The 17,970-nt window shown below is 37.3% G+C and overlaps 1 protein-coding gene across 3 annotated transcripts in view; it reads left to right on the forward strand.

Annotated features, from left to right (window-relative positions):
* Adk (adenosine kinase) overlaps nucleotides 1-17,970 on the forward strand; it is a 474,524-nt gene that overhangs the window by 15,577 nt on the left and 440,977 nt on the right. Inside the window, exon 1 of one of the 3 annotated variants that reach the window (XM_047553903.1) lies at nucleotides 8,656-8,812. The exons of the other annotated variants lie outside the window; for them this stretch is intronic. Coding sequence (XP_047409859.1) covers nucleotides 8,802-8,812 — 11 coding nt within the window. The 5' untranslated portion in view covers nucleotides 8,656-8,801. Of the gene's footprint in view, nucleotides 1-8,655; nucleotides 8,813-17,970 lie in introns of those variants that run through there. 3 annotated transcript variants of the gene reach the window in all.

Genomic DNA, 17,970 nt, shown 5'->3' on the forward strand with positions numbered 1-17,970 from the left:
TTAGTTTTCCTACTGGGGATTGAACTCAGTGCTTAATCATTGAGCCATATCCCTAGCCCTTTTTATTTTTTATTTTGAGACAGGGTTCCCTAGGTTGCTTAGGGCCTTGCTAAAGTTGCTGAGGCTGGCTTTGAACTTGTGATCCTCTTGCCTCAGCCTCCTCAACTGCAGGGATTATAGGTGTGTGCCAGTACACCTGGCCAAATTGCTGGGATCGAACTCAGGGACTTGTGCTTGCAATGCAGGCACTCTACCAACTGAGCTATCTCCCCAGCCCTCTCCCAGTTCTTGATCTTTGCTGAATCTTCAGTTTTCAGTGTATGGAGTAATGCTAAATGAACATTTGATCAGTCAGTGACTGAATGATTCCTGAATGAATGATTCCTGTTTGTGAAGTATAATAGATTAAATAGATCTATGGTGTTAAAACAAAGAAAATCTTTAATATAAGAAATATATTACATAAGGTTACCAACAATCCTTTGGGAAGAATTGTCTTTAATTCTGTGAAATCCTTTTTATATTTTTATATTAAAATGCCCTTTTCGTTATGAAATGATAGTGATATTCAGTTGTATAGTTTAAAAATATGTTCTTTGCAGCAGGAATAATTAGGAAGCATGAATGTCCAGTACTTTTAGATTGGAGGCTTTCTTTGAGTTTCAGAAATTTATATAGTTCACCGAAAATAAAGAAGCACTTGTGTGGGTGTGCCTGTGAAGGGAGTTTTGCTAAAAACTCTTACTAAATAAAGTTCAATCAATCAAATGTTATTGTAGTCTTCAAATTCTTCTGGGAAGTAAATTGCTAGGTTACATTTAAAGATTGTATTCTATTCAAATATGTGATGTTAAAATGAAATATGACAGAATATACAGGTAATAAAAGAAAATAATAAACTTTTATGACGTCTTTTGGGGAACAGAACTAATACATTTAGCAACGTTTCATTAGCAGTATTTCTTTGAATAAGTGTGTCCATACTGAAACTAATTAAAATTGAGCAGTTCTTAAAAGAGCAATTTGTAATGAGACACAAATGGACAATTTTTCCTTCACTGTCTAATAAGAACTGACATGGTCTTGAGATGTCACCTATAACACACTCCTTTGTGTTGAAGATAAGGAAACCTATTGTCAAAGAGGTAATGATTTGTCGAAAGTCATATTGTGATAGATGCAAGATCAGAATTCCCACCTTTGGGCTGGGGTTGTAGCTCATTTGCAGAGTGCTTGCCTAGCGTGTAGGAGGCACTGGATTCAATCCTTAGCACTGCATAAGAATAAATAAATAAATAACAGTAGTTAAAAAATGTAAAATAAGAAAAATTCCATTTTCACATTCACAGGCTTCTGAACTTTATACTGTGGCACACTACTAATTTCAGGGAGAAAAGTTTTAAGAAGTGTCTCTTTTTGAAGTATGATATAGATTGCTTCAAAAATATTATTTTTATCAATTATTAAATGAGGGTATGTATTTTTAAGTCACATGTAGGGAAACATTCTATGTTCATATGATGACAGCTGGGTTCTTAAGCACAGTTCTAAACTGGTATTTACAGTTTTAACTTTTGTGCAGTTGCAATTTAAAATTAACCAAGAAAATCAAAGAAACATTTTATTTTTGTTATTTCTGTCTTAAAGAATCTTTACACATGAAAAGATGAGGCATTTGTAAAGTAAACCAAATTCTTGTAAAGATAAGGGTAGTTTTGATGGTTGTTATTTTAAAAATACAAGGTTTTAGGTTTGGGGATGTAGCTCCATTGGTAGAGCCCTTGCCTAGCATGTGTAAAACCCTAGGTTCAATTCCCAGTATTGCAAAAACAAAAAACAAAACAAAAAAACCCCAAGTTTTTAAAAAGGGTAGGAATGCTCACATTTTAAAATCATTTCTAAAGCACAAAATTTGCAGGACGTCATGGTTGTGCATACCTGCAATCCCAGTGAATTAGGAGGCTGAGGCAGGAGGTTCACAAGTTTGAGACCTGTCTCAGCAATATAGTGAGGCCCTCAGCAATTTAGTAGAGCCTGTCTCAAAATAAAAAAATAAAAAGGGTTGGGAATGTGGCTCAGTAGTTAAGCATACCTGAGTTCAATTCCTGGTACAAACAAACAAATGAAACCCCCACAGAATTTAATATTACAAATTTTTTTTCTTGTTAGAAAAGTGCAAATATTTTATTTTATTTTTTTTAAATTTATTTTTATTGTAAACAAATGGGATACATCTTGTTTCTCTGTACATGAAGTAGAGGTATACCATTTGTGTAATCATACATTTACATAGGGTAATGGTGTTTGATTCATTGTTATTTTTTCCTCCCCCCACCCCCCACACCTTTTCCCTATATATAGTCCCTTCTTCCTCCATTCTTGCCTCCCTCCCACCCCCCATTATGTATCATTATCCGCTTATCAGCAAGATCATTCGTCCTTTGGTTTTTTGAGATTGGCTTATGATTGTAAAGTTAATGTATAATAGAAAATTTATAAGGTAGATCCCATGTAAATAAAGTAAATAGTTCACATAATCCTGCTTCCTGAGATAATCAATAACAGCATGTAGGTGTGTTTATTTTCATATATGCATATATGGCATGTATTTTATTTTAAATATGGTCAAGATCACATTCTGCATTCTTTTAGTTTTGCTTGTTTTGATTTTTTTCATTTAACATTATATTATGAGCATTTTCCTATGTCCTGAAAAAACAAAATCCCTGGAAACATTTTATAATAGCTCTATAACATTTCCCTGTAATTTAACTAATATAGGATATAATAGAAATTTGGTATTGTTAATGCTGAAATAAGTAACTGGATATACAAATCTTTTTTCATATTAGTATTTTTAAAAAAAATTGTTGTTTTGCAGTAGCGAGTATTGAACTCAGGGCCTTGCACATGTTAAGTGCTCTATCTCTGAGCTACAACCTAGTTCTTTTCTTCAGCTCCTACAATCTAGTTCTTTTAAAAATTTTTTTATATTGAGATGGGGTCTCACTAAGTTGCTCAGGTTGTCCTCAAATTCCCTCAGCCTCCTGAATAACTGGGATTACATGCTTGCATCACCACACTCTGCATATTATTATTTTTTTTTAACCATAGTTGCCTGAAAAATGTGGTTTTCCTATACACATTGCCAAAAAGCTTTCTAGAAATGTACTAATTTATATTCCCACCAATAATGTATGAGAGTTCTTTATTGTACCCTTACAACAAACTGGTTGTGTTTGAAAAGAACATTTCTATTATTTGGGAGCCTAAAGTGTCTGTTGAAAAGGTTAGTAGGTAGGTCCACATCTTTGTCTTGGTATATAGAGGCACTTAGCTATTTGGGCTTAGCTATTGGTTTGCTTTTAAGTAGCATACTAACCCACGATTAGATATAATGGATAGAATATTTGCTTATTAATCTTAACCAGAGCAAACTATTTGACCCATTTTTTTTTTTTTTGATTCTACTATTCAAATTGAGAAGGTTAATGAAGTTAAAGATTTCATTTGACTACTTTTCCTTAAAGGGGAATAAACTAGGCCTTTACGAGAATATGGTTGAAATAAATTGCTTAGAAAATTGATCAAAAATAGTAGTTACTCAGCTAATGTGTGTGTGTGTGTGTGTGTGTGTGTGTGTGTACTGAGAAAGGTGTAATACAGAAAGCTTAGAAAAAGAGAAAGGTGGAATACAGAAAACTTGGAAAAAGCATGAATTATTTAGAAGTCACAGTGAATCCAAAGAATTGCCTTTATGGGCTGGGAATATAGCTCAACTGGTAGAGTGCTTGCCTTGCGAGCACAAAGCCCTGGGTTCAATTCCTAGTACCACAAAAAGAAAAAAAAAAAAAAAAAAAAAAAAAAAAAGGAACTGCCTTTACCTGGAAAAATGTGCCTTTACTTTGGTACCTATATCATTGACTCTGAAAGAACAATCACACATGAGTCCTGTTTGTTGAAATAATATTTTTGTGTTTATATTTGCTGAAAATACTTGTACCTAAATACATTTCTAAGAGAATAAGCTTTTTGAAAATTGTGATTATAAGTTAAAAAAATTTTTGATTTAAGTTAGATGCAAAGGTCACTTATGAAAAATGAATTTGTAAAAAAAATCTTTGGTATGACTTCAGTTTGATTAAATATTTGAATATTGCAGACCCATATGCTAGAATTTAGTATATTTGTTAAAAAAATAACTAAAGTTTTGTCCAGCTGTTTGGTAGCAAAATTAGGGTTTTAAATTTTTTTTTTTTTTTTTTTTTGGTGCTGGGGATTGAACCCATGGCCTTAGTGCTTACAAGGCAAGCACTCTACCAACTGAGCTATCTCCCCAGCCCCTAAATATTTTTTGATTTATTTTTTTGCAATGCTGGCTCAAACCCAGGGCATGAGATGCTAGGCAAGTGCTCTACCACTGAGCTACATCCCCAGCCAAATTTTTTTAAATCTTAATGTTAAAAATAAAAAAATATGAATTACCATAATATGTTAAGCATGAACAAAAGCACATTTGATTTTACAGATGACCAAGTTTATAGTGGCTTTAGTATCATGCTTCCCAGAGATGTAATTTTAACTAGCGTGGTAACAAAATAATTATTTTATTTTCTATGGATTCCATTAGACAGACAGTTTATTCAGTTAATTAAGTTCTAATTTTCATTGTGGCCTGAAAAGTATATAGTGGTTAAACTTAAGGTCAGACAGGTTAAGAACTAGATCAAGGTCACAGAGCTAATAGGTAGTGAAGCAGGAGTTCCAAATAGGTCTGTCTTGGTACCTTTATAACTTTTTTACTCATTCTGGCCCACAGAGCAGAAGCAATTGGCCAGAACTTGGAACATAAAGAAATGCAAAATGCTGGATGTGGTGGTGCAGGAGTCGGGATGCCACATACCTGTAATCCCAGTAATTTGGGAGGCTGAGGCAGGAAGATCATAGTTCAAATCCAGCCTCAGCAACCTTAGCAAAACCCTCAGCAATTTAGAGGGACCCTTTCTCAAAATAAATAAAAAAGGACTGTGGATGTGGCTTAGTGGTAAAGTACCCCTGGCTTAAGTCCCCAGTACAAATAAACAAAAACAAAAACAACTAAACAAAAAAATAAGCAAAAGTTTAGTCACCGAGGCCTGAGTCAAATCCTGCATTTTAACAAGAGCCCCCAAATGATTTGTGTACCTATTGAATTTTGAGAAGCACTTGTTTACATTATACTGTGCCCCATGTTAAAATTTAACTTGAGATTTTGAACTCCTAACGATTATTCCTGGTTTGATTTTAGTCCATGTAGATTATCTATTAACGTTTTTTGCAGAAGGAGGAGGGAAACACTTGAATTAGTGTCTCCACCACTTAAAATTGCTATACAACTGCATCTTTACTTTGGATTTAGTTTAATCCAGAGAAACAATTGACTAATTCTACTTCTGTACATTTGGTCAAAGTCCCATGACTACAAGTAAGTGTTTTAATGGTCTTTACTTGTGGACTGAATACATCAGATTTATAGTTCATCATTCTAGATAAACATTTTCCAAATTAAAGAGAATAAGTCTAAGCCTAAAAACAGTGCTTTCTAAAGTACCCTGCAATCTTTTGAAATATTTGATGTTTTTATATGACTAGCAAGAAAAAGCAGATTTGTATAAACTGTCTATCTTACTAATTTCATTTTGTGAACATAATAATTCTGTCACAGGAACAATGGGATAGGTAAAAAAGAGAAAGAATGCTAACTTAAGACTATAGAACAGCACTATATGGAAAAATATAGTATAAGATATAATTCTAAAATTTCTAATAGTCACATTAAAAAAGAAACAATTTAACCTTAATATATTTTTCTAATCCAGAATAATCAAAAGATTATTATAATATATAATCAATAGAAAACTTATAGAGATATTTTATATTCTTTTTTGGTTATAAGACTTGAAAAATCTGGTATGTGATTATACTTACATTCTTCTAGTTTGGACGCTAAATTTCCAATTGTTAAAAAGCAAAATGTAGCTGGGTGAGGTAGGGCATGCCTTCCCAGTCACTAACTCCAGAGGCTGGGGCAGGAAAATTGTAAGTTTGAGACCAGCCTGGGCAAGTTAGCAAGATCCTGTCTCAAAATAAAAAAAATAAAAAGGGCTGAGGATGAGGTTCAGTGGCAGAGCACTCTTAGTTTTAATCCCTAGTAGTGGAAAAAAAAAAAAAAAAAAAAGTCCAATCAAAACAATATAATTGAGCGGGGGTTGTGGCTCAGTGGTAGAGTGCTTGCCTAGCATGTGTGAGGCTGGGTTCAATTCTCAGCACCACATTAAAAAAAAAAAAAAAAAGATATTGTGTTCATCTACAGCTAAAAATATTTAAAAAAGCAATAAAATTGTATTTAATGGAATGTAGGGTAGGAAAATGTGTTGATCCCTTTCTTGCACAACAGTTAAGAGAAAAGCATAAAAACATGTTTTTTTTTTTTTCTTTTTTTTTTTTTTGGCGGTGCTGGGGATTGAACCCAGGGCCTTGTGTTTGGAGGCAAGCACTCTACCAACTGAGCTATATCCCCAGCCCTCATTTTTTGTTTTGATCATAGTTTTAGGTGACATGGGAACTTTAAGAATGAAGGCCCAAAGACCTGGGGTGAACTATACATTTTAATGCTTATGTTTAATTACTGGGTAGAAATACAAGTGGACAAAAAGGATATGATCTAATGCTAATAGAGTGGGAAAACCCTGCAAGTTCTGTCTCTTCAGATTTTTTTTGTCCTCTGGGTAGCATTCCTTCCTCCTGGGAATGGGGCAGGATCCTTTCTTAAGTGGTGGTCTTTAGATCTACTATCAGATCTACTCTCTTGTGGCCAGCTTCAAGAAAGAAAGGCAGGGGAAGATTTTTTTTTAAGCTTTATAGCTTGTTTTGGGGAAAGTGATTCTATGACCTGCCTAAGAACTTGTAGTTTCTGCTACCAGCCTTAAGTGGCGTTGGAGAGGTGGGTGAAGACTGAGAGAATAGGAGATGATCAGAAGGAAACTTTCTTTCTGAGGCCTTTACATTTGAACCCAACAGAAAAAGTACATAGCTTCAGTTTTTTTTTTTTTTTTTTTTTTAATTTTTTAGTCGTGTATGGACACAATACCTTTATTTTTTTTACTTATTTTTTTTATGTGGTGCTGGGGCTGGAACCCATTGCCTCAAGCTTGCTAGGCAAGCGCTCCACCTCTGAGCCACAACCCCAGCCCACAGCTCTAGTTTTAACATTAAATAAATTGTAATTCATTTTTTCAGTTCCATCAGCAACAATTTTTTGGGGGTGGGGTGGGCAGGAGTACTCTGGATTGAATCCAGAGGCGCTTTAACTGACCACACACTCAGCCCTTCTTACTTTTTATTTTGAGACAGAGTCTTGCTAAGTTGCTTAGGGCCTACCTAAGTTGATGAGGCCGGCCTCAAACTTGTGATCCTCCTGCCTTAGCCTCACAAATTGGTGGGATTACAGGCGTGCCACCACTGCAGCTGGCCCCATCAGCAACATTTTACCATATCATGGTGTTTGGTTTATTTTTGAGGCATTTCAGAGATATGAAATAAATCATTATTTTCTATGATCAATTAATGAATGCTACTTGATGTTGTAGACTGCTAATAACATAAATATATAGAGAACAAAGGAGAAATAAAGAAAAGCTATTTGGGGCATAAAGCATTTACTAATTTTTCCCTCTCCCAGTATTCCTGAAGTTAGAATTAATTTTCCTATTTTTAAAAACATTTTTATTAATGGTTCACAATTTCTTCATCCTTTAGCTGCATTGAATTGTAAGGTTACAGTCAGGAGTTAGGGTCCCTGTGATCAGAACTTTTTCCCATGACCATAGATACTTGTTTTTATAACCTGCATACTTTTGAAGAAAGTGAGGTAATCTGACAAGCGTGGCAAACCGGGTACAGTGGTGCTACTTTGGCCAGAGGGTGTAAAACTTTACATGCGTACCTGGATCACCTGGGAACACGCTGAAAATACCCGGTGTTCGGGTCTCATCCATCTAGATGCTCATTCAATTTAGAATTAACCCTGGATACTTCAATATTAACTAAGCTGCTCTAAGTGTTTCTTAACTTCGAGAACATACCGGACCATCAGACCAGCAATTGACCGCTAAACCCTGTAAATTGGAATTTAGTACGTCCTGCTGCTATTGCTACGCGTTCGATTTTCCGCAGGGCTGTTTCCCAGGCGGTTACTTTACTTCTGCAGATGGATTCTGCAGGCTGTTAAGCCCCATCCGCAGTTTGCACTGACAGCGTCCCTTTCCCCAGTGCAGTTAAAGAGACCTGAGCTTGCCGAGGTAGACCGTGGCCATGTGACTGCGAAACCAGTTGCCAGCGGCGCGGCCATTTTTGAGGCGGGCACCCAACCTCGTGCCCTGTGGGCCGGGAGGGGGCGGCCGACGCTGTTACCAGGACTCAAGATGGCCACCACGCCCGCTAGCCAGCCCGCTGGCCAGCCAGCGAGCCCGCGCGCCAGCGAGCCGGCACGAGCCGCTCGGGCTGCCCGCCGTGGCCCGCGGCGCCCGGGGACGAACTCCAGCCGTCGGCCGGGGGCGGAGCATCCGCCCTCCCTCCCATCGCCGCCTATCAGCGCGCGGGGCCAGCTCGCCTGGGGCCGCCCGCGCGCGGGGTGTGTGAGGACGCGCTCTGGGTCGCGGAGTGCCTGAGCAGAGGAGCAGTTGCTGTGGTACCTGCTACTGCCCCAGTGGACGCAGAGCATCGGAGCGAGCGCTGTGGCGTGGGGGCAGGAAGGCGAAGTCATGTCCGTCAGGTAATGAGCGGGCGGCTGCTTAAACTGCGTCCTGGCCGGGCGTTAGCTACCCGACCTCCCGAGAACTGTTGCCCCTTCTCCTGGGTGGTCTGGAGCTTCCCTTTGCGCCCACCCCCTTCTTGTTGGAGCTTTTCTCTGCACTTTTCATTCGGGCATTTCAGCTTTCCTCAGAAGTTTTTGGGTCTCTGGTATACACACGGTGGTGTCCTGTAAGTCGCCGCTTGGTTGAGGTGACCCTCGCTCAGATTCCAGGGTTTGAAGCCTGCTTATATGTGTAGTGGGTTTCTCATGACAAATGTAGTTTGCCCCTCCTCCCCCGTAACCCAGGGCCCGAGGGAACGTGGCATGCCCAATGTGTGTCCATGCCTCCGTGTCATGCCTTCTGACAGAACTTAATGGTTGGCCATGCGCATACCCTCAGAGTTGACCCTCTCTGCAGGTTGGTTGCTTCCAAGTTGCGAAATTGGGTGCCCCTAAAATGTTTGCCTATGTCTGGAATTAGTACCGGATGGTTCTCGAAGGTACCATCTGTTTACCTACTTTTATCTGAGAGTCACAAGTGAAATGAGTTTTGTGAGATAATAGGCATATAACGAAAGCAATAAAACTGGAGACTCTCCTTCAATCGTGCATCTAAATTTTTGAGGATTGTTTTATGGCTAATGATGATATTACAACGGGCTTGTCCATTTTCTGCATGTAGCCTTGACTGAATGTTTGACTTTTGCAAATTCAACTATTCACAAAAAGAGAGAAATTGCTTTTAACATTGATCCAATGTTTGATCTGCCTCTTAAAACAGACCTTAGTCTTTCATTGCCCCCACAAAAGGGAGGTTCAGCATAAATATGAAGAGAAATAGGTTAATTAGGGCTTCCAGGGGCATAAATTGTGGTGATTGAACAGCTTCTCACTGGCAATTTTGACTACACGGATGTTTAAGAGATGACTTAGAACCTAATCCCTAGGTAAGATAAAGCAAGAGCTAATGGTGTTGAACTTGGGCACTTTTTCTTAAATTGCATAATTCTGTACCAACATAGAGAAGGGATGCTTGTTTTTTTAAGGCGGAAGGGGAAACTCAGGTGCTGAAATTTGGAGACCCGTATGGAAAGGTTTCACAGTAAGTTACATTGGGGCATGTAAATCTAGCTTTTCAATCTACCAGTGTTTTAGGATGAATTAGGACAATACTGTTATACTGTTAAAACCTCTTCTCCCTGCTTCTTGTATTTCCATCATCACAGACTGCTACTCATTAGGTGTGCTGGTCAAATGCTTTCTCTATTAAGAGTCAGTTCTTACCGTGGATTCAATTTTTTTTCCTCCTTGGTACTGGGAATTAAACCCAGGGGCTCTCTACTACTGAGCTACATCCCCAGTATTTTTTATTTTGAGACAGAATCTCACTAAGTTGCCCAGGCTGACCTAAAACCAGCAGTTTTCCTATCTCAGCTTCCTTAGTAGCTGAGATTATATGTGTGTACCAATATGTCTGGCTAGCAGTATGTATCTTTTAGGTAGGGGTTGAATAGTGGTTCTTTTCAAGACTGATTTAAAAGTTGACATACTCAGTTGGACATATTTTGACAAGATAGATAATAAAGTTTATTTATTCTTGCTTTTTCAGATGTTAATCTGCATTTTACGAAGTCTTGAGCTATAGTGACATGCCTTGAAAAAAGCTTTGCAGCATTTACCTAACCCATCTACTACATTTTTCACCAAGGAATTGAGACCAAGAGAAGTTGAGTCCTGTGTGTAAAATTAGTGGCAAGGTTAAGAATTAAACCCAGATCTCCGTAATCTAGTGCTCTGCATGATACCTTTATAGAAACAATATACTACTTAAATTTCCTGAAAAAGATGCTTCTACCAAAGACAAAAATCATAACACATGTTATGAGAGATCATTAGTGACTCTTTCGCTTACCTTTGGTTTTACAAGGAACTTGGTAACTTAGGTTTAGGAGTAGGAAGGAAGACTATGCAAGGTGAAGTGAGTATATGGTGACAGTTTTGAAAGTTCCCAGTAAGTACTGTGCTTAATGCAGTTATGTCTTTAGTTTTATCAATCATGTTAGGGGTGTTCCCATTTTGTGCTCAGTCTAACAGTAACCCCCAAATTAGGTATTAACCCTTTTAACGGTGAGAAGAGTGATCACATGTTATCAAAATCTGATTTCATGTCCGATGTTCTTGCTTTTACACCACGCTTAAAATGTAGCTAAATATAGTAATGTGTGATTCTTTGCAGTGACTATGAAAGGATATAGGATGGGAAATCAGACCAGTTGTCAACAACCTAGGATCTAATTGAGGGCCTTTTTTTAGTGTTATTGATTCTATTTCTTTTCTTCTCTGGACATTTTAATGAAATAACTCAGTAGTGTGATACTCATGTATCCTACGGTGTTATTGGGTGATTGACTTTGCTTTGCTATGCCCTTCCACCATGATGTTCTACTTCACCAGAGACCCAGAGCAATGGAGCTAGCCAACCTTAGACTGAAACTATGAACCACAATAAATCTTGCCTCAAAAAAACCAAAAACAAAACCAAAAACAAAACAAAAAAAAACCTGCTTTGAAAATGGGTAAAACTGAAAAAATGTTTAAATTTTTAAGCAGGAAACACACTTACCTAATTCCCTTACTTTACTGTTGAAGACACTAAAGCCCAGGTATATTGTGCTTTGTTCAAGTTCACATAAATAGTTGCAAATCTTAACTAGAACCTAGATCTCTACATACTTCATTTAGTAGCTTTTTTTTTTTGGGGGGGGTACCGGGATTGAACCCAGGGGTGCTTAACCATTGAGCCACATCCCTAACCCTTTTTTATATTTTATTTTATTTTTTTTTAGAAACAGGGTCTCACTGAGTTGTTTAGGGCCTAGCTAAATTGCTGAGGCTGGCTTTGAACTTGGAATCCTCCTGCCTCAGCCTCCCAAGCTGCTGGGATTGCAGGTGTGCACCACTGTACCAGGCTAAGACTTCTTGATGATTTTAGTCAAGAGTTTTTTTCTTTCCATTTCTTTCTTTCTTTCTTTCTTTCTTTCTTTCTTTCTTTCTTTCTTTCTTTCTTTTTTTCTTTCTTTCTTAAAGCTGAAGATCTTTGATTTGGCTGGAGATAATCTGACTTTTATTGTTTGTGTTTTATATTACAACATTATTACTGATGGAAAAGTCTAAATTTACAGCCTCTAAAACCAGTTATTCTTGGTGAACCACTTTTTTAATACATATTTTTTAATTGTAGATGGACATAATGCCTTTTATCTATCTATCTATTTATTTATTTATTGAGTACTGGGGATTGAACTCAGGGGCACTTGACCACTGAGCCATATTCCCAAGCCCTAATTGTATTTTATTTAGAGACTGGTTCTCATTTAGTTGCTTAGTGCCTTGTTTTGGGTGAGGCTGGCTTTGAACTCACAGTCCTCCTGCCTCAGCCTCTTGAGCCAGTAGGATTACAGGCTGTGTGCTACCATGCCTGGCTATTTTATTTATTTTTGTGTTGTGCTAAGGATTGAACCAGTGCTCTTCCACCAAACCACAACCCCAGCCCTGGTGAACACCTTTTACCCTTTGTTATGTAAATCAGATTCCAGCTGGTCTTAATTTCGGAAATTACAGAATGGTTGACAAATTGATGTTTTTATGTTTTTTTTTTTTTTTTTGGTGATGTGGTGTGGCGGGGGTGTTGAACCTAGTGCCTCCCAAATGCTAGATAAGCCCTCTATCACTGAGCTACAGCCCCAACCCACTTATGTCATTTTTAATTGATCCAGTGACAAAGTTGAAACCTGAGTTAAATTCAGGACTGAAAGAGGATCTTACAGAGTGTTTTAATTTTTTTTTTTTTTATACTGGACCTATGTCCAAATTGAAGTGATAGGCCCTTTTTAGACAGTGGTATAGTATAAGGTAGAGTTCAGATCTTACCAACTTGGGAGGCTGAGGTAGGAGAATCTAAGTCCAACCTGAGCAAATTAGTGAGTCCCTGTCTCAAAAACATAAAAGGAGATGGGGATGTATCTTAGTGGTAAAGTACCCCTGAGTTTAATCTGCACTATCAAAAAATTTGATCTCAGGTCCTACTTGGTACAGTTTTGACTAAGCAACACTATTTTAAAATAGTCATCTGAATATTGCCTTGTTTTTTAACATCAGTGTCTGGTCTGGTTTTGGACATTGCTTACAGCTTAGGTTGTGCCAGGGAAGACTGGACAAATGCTTTTGGGAAACAGTGTGTTTGCTCTAGAGCTAAAGAGCCCTGTTCTTTGACCTGCCCAGACTGGTTGGTTTTGGTCTAAGACTATTCTGGGACTCTGCATATAACTGTGCCCTACATGATGATTCTGGAACCATTTCTGTGGGTTAGGCCTACACTGGAAAATTGATGTGGGCCGTGGGTGGGATCTTGGGGTATTTTTCTTCTAACATTCAAGACTTTTTGAGGTGTGTCCAATAGAGTCGGCCAAACCACTCAGATGGAGAACATTCATATGGAGACTAAAATCAGACTGTTTGAAACTGTCTTTCTTTGTTGTTTCCTTTAGAGCATTTAAACAGAATTTTTAAACTCATTTCAGGACCTGTGGTTTTTTTTTTTTTTTTTTTTTTTTTTTTAGAATTGCAAATTTCAGATTATTGCACAAACTTTTTATGTTTTGAAATCTTAGTCAATTGAGTTTCTAAATAAATGAAATAATTTCATTTATGAAATATTTTGAAGAACTAAAACAGGAATCCTTTTCTTATGTGCAGTGTTGTCAGCTGTTAATGTTCATATTTATAAATAGGTCATCTTTGTTTGAAAACACATACAAGGTTTTCTAACTCCAAATCTTTCCATCCACAGTATTGCTACATTAAGCTGAACTATGAAAGATAAAACTGGAACCAAAATAACTGTTTGAATGTTAACCCTTTCTTGCAACATTTGTTAATAGTCATGCCTCTTTACCTCTTCATGGTGTCTTGATTTTAAATTGTTATTTTAAAAAATACTGTACTAAAATATAAGTATGGCTTTTTATTTTTTAAATAGAAAAGCCAGCTTACAAATGGGGTGACCATATGTCCCAGTTTGCCACAGATAGTCCTGGTCATGCCTGTTATCCAGACATAATTATTAACAGCTTTTCCTTTATCCTCAAAAGTGTCCCATTCAGATAATAAATTATTTGGTCACCTACTTAAACAGTATAATCATATCATTACAACAGGTTTTAATTTTTGACCTGTTACTCGGAATAGAGACCTTTGAAAAAGGTCTATTTTAGCTAGATTTGCATTTTTTCCATTGGTCAGACATTTTTCTATGAAGAGGGAGTTTTAAGTGTCTAGTATGTTGAACAAGAAGGCGCATGATTTGAAATTTGAAATTACTTGTCATCTTGCTTTTAGAAGGTTATATAACCTTGCTGATACTCTTGTTTTCTTGTCTGTTAAACAGAGATAACAACAATACTTACCCTACTTAGTTATTGGGAGGATATAAAAGAGAACACATATAAAAATGCTGAAAATTGCTGTTAGTCTTCATGTCATGCATGTGCTCCAGAATATTGAATTTTAAATGAATAAGTTTAGGGGAAACTGCTATTTAACAGGAATTTACAACTTTTTGGAAGTATTGCTATAAAGAAGAGCAGGGAAATAATGGTAGTTGGAAGTATATATTGGGTTGAATTTGGGAGTGGAGGGGCTGAAATTTAAACATTTTATTTTTCTGTACTAGGGAGTAAACCCAGGGGCACTTTACCACTGAGCTACATCCGTAGTCCTTTTTATTTTTTAATTTTATTTTTTATTTTGGGATAAGGTCTAAGTTGCCCAGACTGGCCTCAAACTGTGATCCTCCTGCCTCAGCCTCCTGAGTAGCTGGGATTATAGGCATGAGTCACTGCATCTGGCTAAATGTCAACATAGTTGTATGCTAAAATGAATGACCCAATAAAATGTGAAAAAACAGATGATACTGAACATAAGGAAGAGATAAAGTATCTTTGAATATGCAAGAAGTAATAGAGTTAGAATACAGATGGAAGACGGATTGGCTTTATCCAGATAAGGAACATACACATTACCCTTATCTATTCACTTTTTTTCATGCCAGAAATAGAATTTATATATAATAAAATCATGGGTCCTGATCTCACTGAATTTTTTTTGTTTTGTGGTGCTGGGGATTTAACCCAGGGCCTCATATGTTAAGCAGGTACTCTACCACCAAGCTACATCCCCAGCCAAGCTTACTGAATTATGGTAATAAATTTACTTCTGTAAACTGCAGTCAGCTCTGGACATAGAATGTCTATCTCCCCACAGAGTTCCCTCCTGTCTCTTTTTAGTTAATCATGTTTCCTCCCACCTAAGCAATCACTTTCTGACTTCTGTTATCATTGATTAGTTTTGCCTGTTCTAGTACTTCCTATAAATGGAATCATATAATAAGGACTATTTGTGTTTCATTACTTTTGTTCAGCATGGTAATTCTGAGGTTTAACCATTTTGAAATGTGTTGTTGTTTGTCTTTTTCATTGCTGAGTAATATTCCATTATATGTGTACAGCATCAATTTTGTTGATAGACATTGGGTTATTTCCAGTTTTTGTCTACTTTAATAAAACTACTATGAACATTCTCGTATAAGTCTTTGTGTGGATTGGAGTATTAGCATTTGAATTTAACTTAATTTGCTCTTGCTAGTTTTCTTTGAGTTAGAAGTTTACTGATTTTAAACCTTTGTTATTTTCTGATGTGTGTGTTTCAGATAAAAATGTTCCCCTCTAACAAAGACATGTGGTATACGCCTATAATTCCAGCAATTTAGGAGGCTGAGGCAGGAGGATCACAAGTTTGAGACCAGCCTTGGCAACTTAGACCTTGTCTTTAAATAATAAAAAATACAAAGGGCTGGGTATGTAATTCAGTGGTAAAGCGCCTTAGGTTCAATCCCCAGTACTGCAACCAACAAACAAAACATTTTAATGTATTTGGTTCAAATTATGTTATAATTTCCATTGTGATTTTTCTGATCCACAGGTCCTTTATATGTTCATTGTTTAATTTTGTATTATTTGGGGTTTTTCTCGTTAGTTTTGGAAATTGATGTTTAATTTAATTTCATGGTATTCAGGGAACGTATAGTATCTACCGTTTTAAACTGGAGAGTTTGGTAGTTTGTGTTATACTTACAATGTTGTAGGATAACCAATACCTTTAATTTCAGAACATTTTCATCACTCCAAAACAAAACCCCATACTTGTTAGGAGTCATTCTTTATCTGGTCACCTCCAATTCTCTGGCAACCACTATTCTACTTTTTGCCCTATCACTTTGCCAATTCTGGACATTTCATGAATAGAATCATGTAGCTGGTTATGGTGGTGCACACCTGTAATTCTAGCAACTCGAGGAGGCAGAAAGATGGCAAATTCAAGGCCAGCCTCAGTAACTTAGCAAGACCCTGTCTCAAAATGAAAAATAAAGGGTTGGGGATGTATGTAGCTTAGTGGGAAAGCTTCCCTGGGTTCTATACCTTGTGCTGCCAAAAAAAAAAAAAAACCAGTAAAATTAGGTAATATTTGATCATTGTGCTTGGCATTTTTCACTGAGTGTAATGTTTTCAATTTTCATTATTGCATTCCTTCTTATGATTAAATAGTATTTTGTTGTACAGATATACCATTTTTCATCAATTAATCAGCTAGTAGATAATTAGGTTATTGTCACTTTTTGGCTGTTATGAATAATGGTACTATAAACACTCATACAAGTTTTTGTATTGTCATGTTTTTATTTTTCCTAGGAGTGGAATTGCTGGGTCATATGGTATTTTTATGTTTACTTTTTTGAGAAATTGTTTCCCCAAATGGCTACATCATTTACATTCCCCACAGCGATATATGAGGATTCCAGTTTCTTCACTTTCCTGTTAATACTTGTTATTGTCTCCCGGTCTTTGCTGAGAGGCTGTATGTGTTTGTTGGGGCACATCTTAAACACTCAGCCAGGCTTATAACTCTTGCCATAAATTTCTCTTCTGCTTGTGCAGGGCCTGGTTGTCAGTCAGAGGTGATTACTTTAGGCCTTCCAAGGTTATTCCTGAGCATGCCTGCAGCCCTGGGCACATGCATGCAGCCTTTGAGATTCTCAAGAATATTCAGAACTTTTGAAAACCTCTGGTGTATATTTTATTCCCTACTTTTTCTTTTATGTTTTTAGTTTGTTGTTTGTTTCAAAAATTTCAGGCAGCTAGTTGTTTTGACAAATACCTTGGGGAAAAGACTGTTTGCACTGGGGCAAGGTCTGAATCAGGTCAGATAATGGGAAACCTTGGGAGTGGAGTTTTTCAGGGAACTGCAGCAGCTGAAATAGTGGAAGTTCCCTGAAAGTGGGGCTTTTTTTTTTTATTATTTTTTAATTTTTTTTATTTTTGCGGTACAAGGGATTGAACCCAGGGCCTTGTGCTTGTGAGGCAAGTACTCTAACAACTGAGCTACATCCCCAACCCTGAAAGTGGGGCTTTGAAAGAACTCCAACCCTGTTTTCATCCCTTGGGTTGTGGTTAGGCTTCTCCATTCCACTGTTTGAGGGCTGTTGCTTTTGAGGTCTGCTATGGAGCTGGGGAGAGGAGGGTTGGATAGTGTAGTTAGAACTCTACAAAGTTTGGCTGGTCACAGTGGTCTAGGCCTATAATCCCAGCATCTGTGGAGGCTAAGGCAGGAGGATTACAGGTTCAAAGCCAGCCTCAGCAACTTAGTGAGACCCTGAGCAATTTAGTGAGACCCTTTCTCTAAACAAAACAAAACAAAACCACTAAAAAGGACTGGGTATGTGGTTCAGTGGTTAATCACCTCTGTGTTCAATCCTTGGAAACCCCCATCCCCACCCCCACAAAAAAAGAATGCTACAAAGTTTGCTGTTCTTACTAAGATTCAACTATCTTTACCTAGGCTTTCATTTTCTTCAGATTTAAAGTTTTTGTGATTTAATTCTATAAAGACGAGTCATTTGCTTATTAAAACTATATTAATACTCTAATTAACTGTATAAAAAGAGAGACAAACATGTGTATTCATAGGACTGCATGTAAGGCTAGATCCCTGCAGAGGGAATTCCCAGTGTAACCTGATTTATT

The sequence above is a fragment of the Sciurus carolinensis genome, chromosome 5, assembly GCF_902686445.1.
Source record: "Sciurus carolinensis chromosome 5, mSciCar1.2, whole genome shotgun sequence".
In the NCBI taxonomy this organism is placed as follows: domain Eukaryota; kingdom Metazoa; phylum Chordata; class Mammalia; order Rodentia; family Sciuridae; genus Sciurus; species Sciurus carolinensis.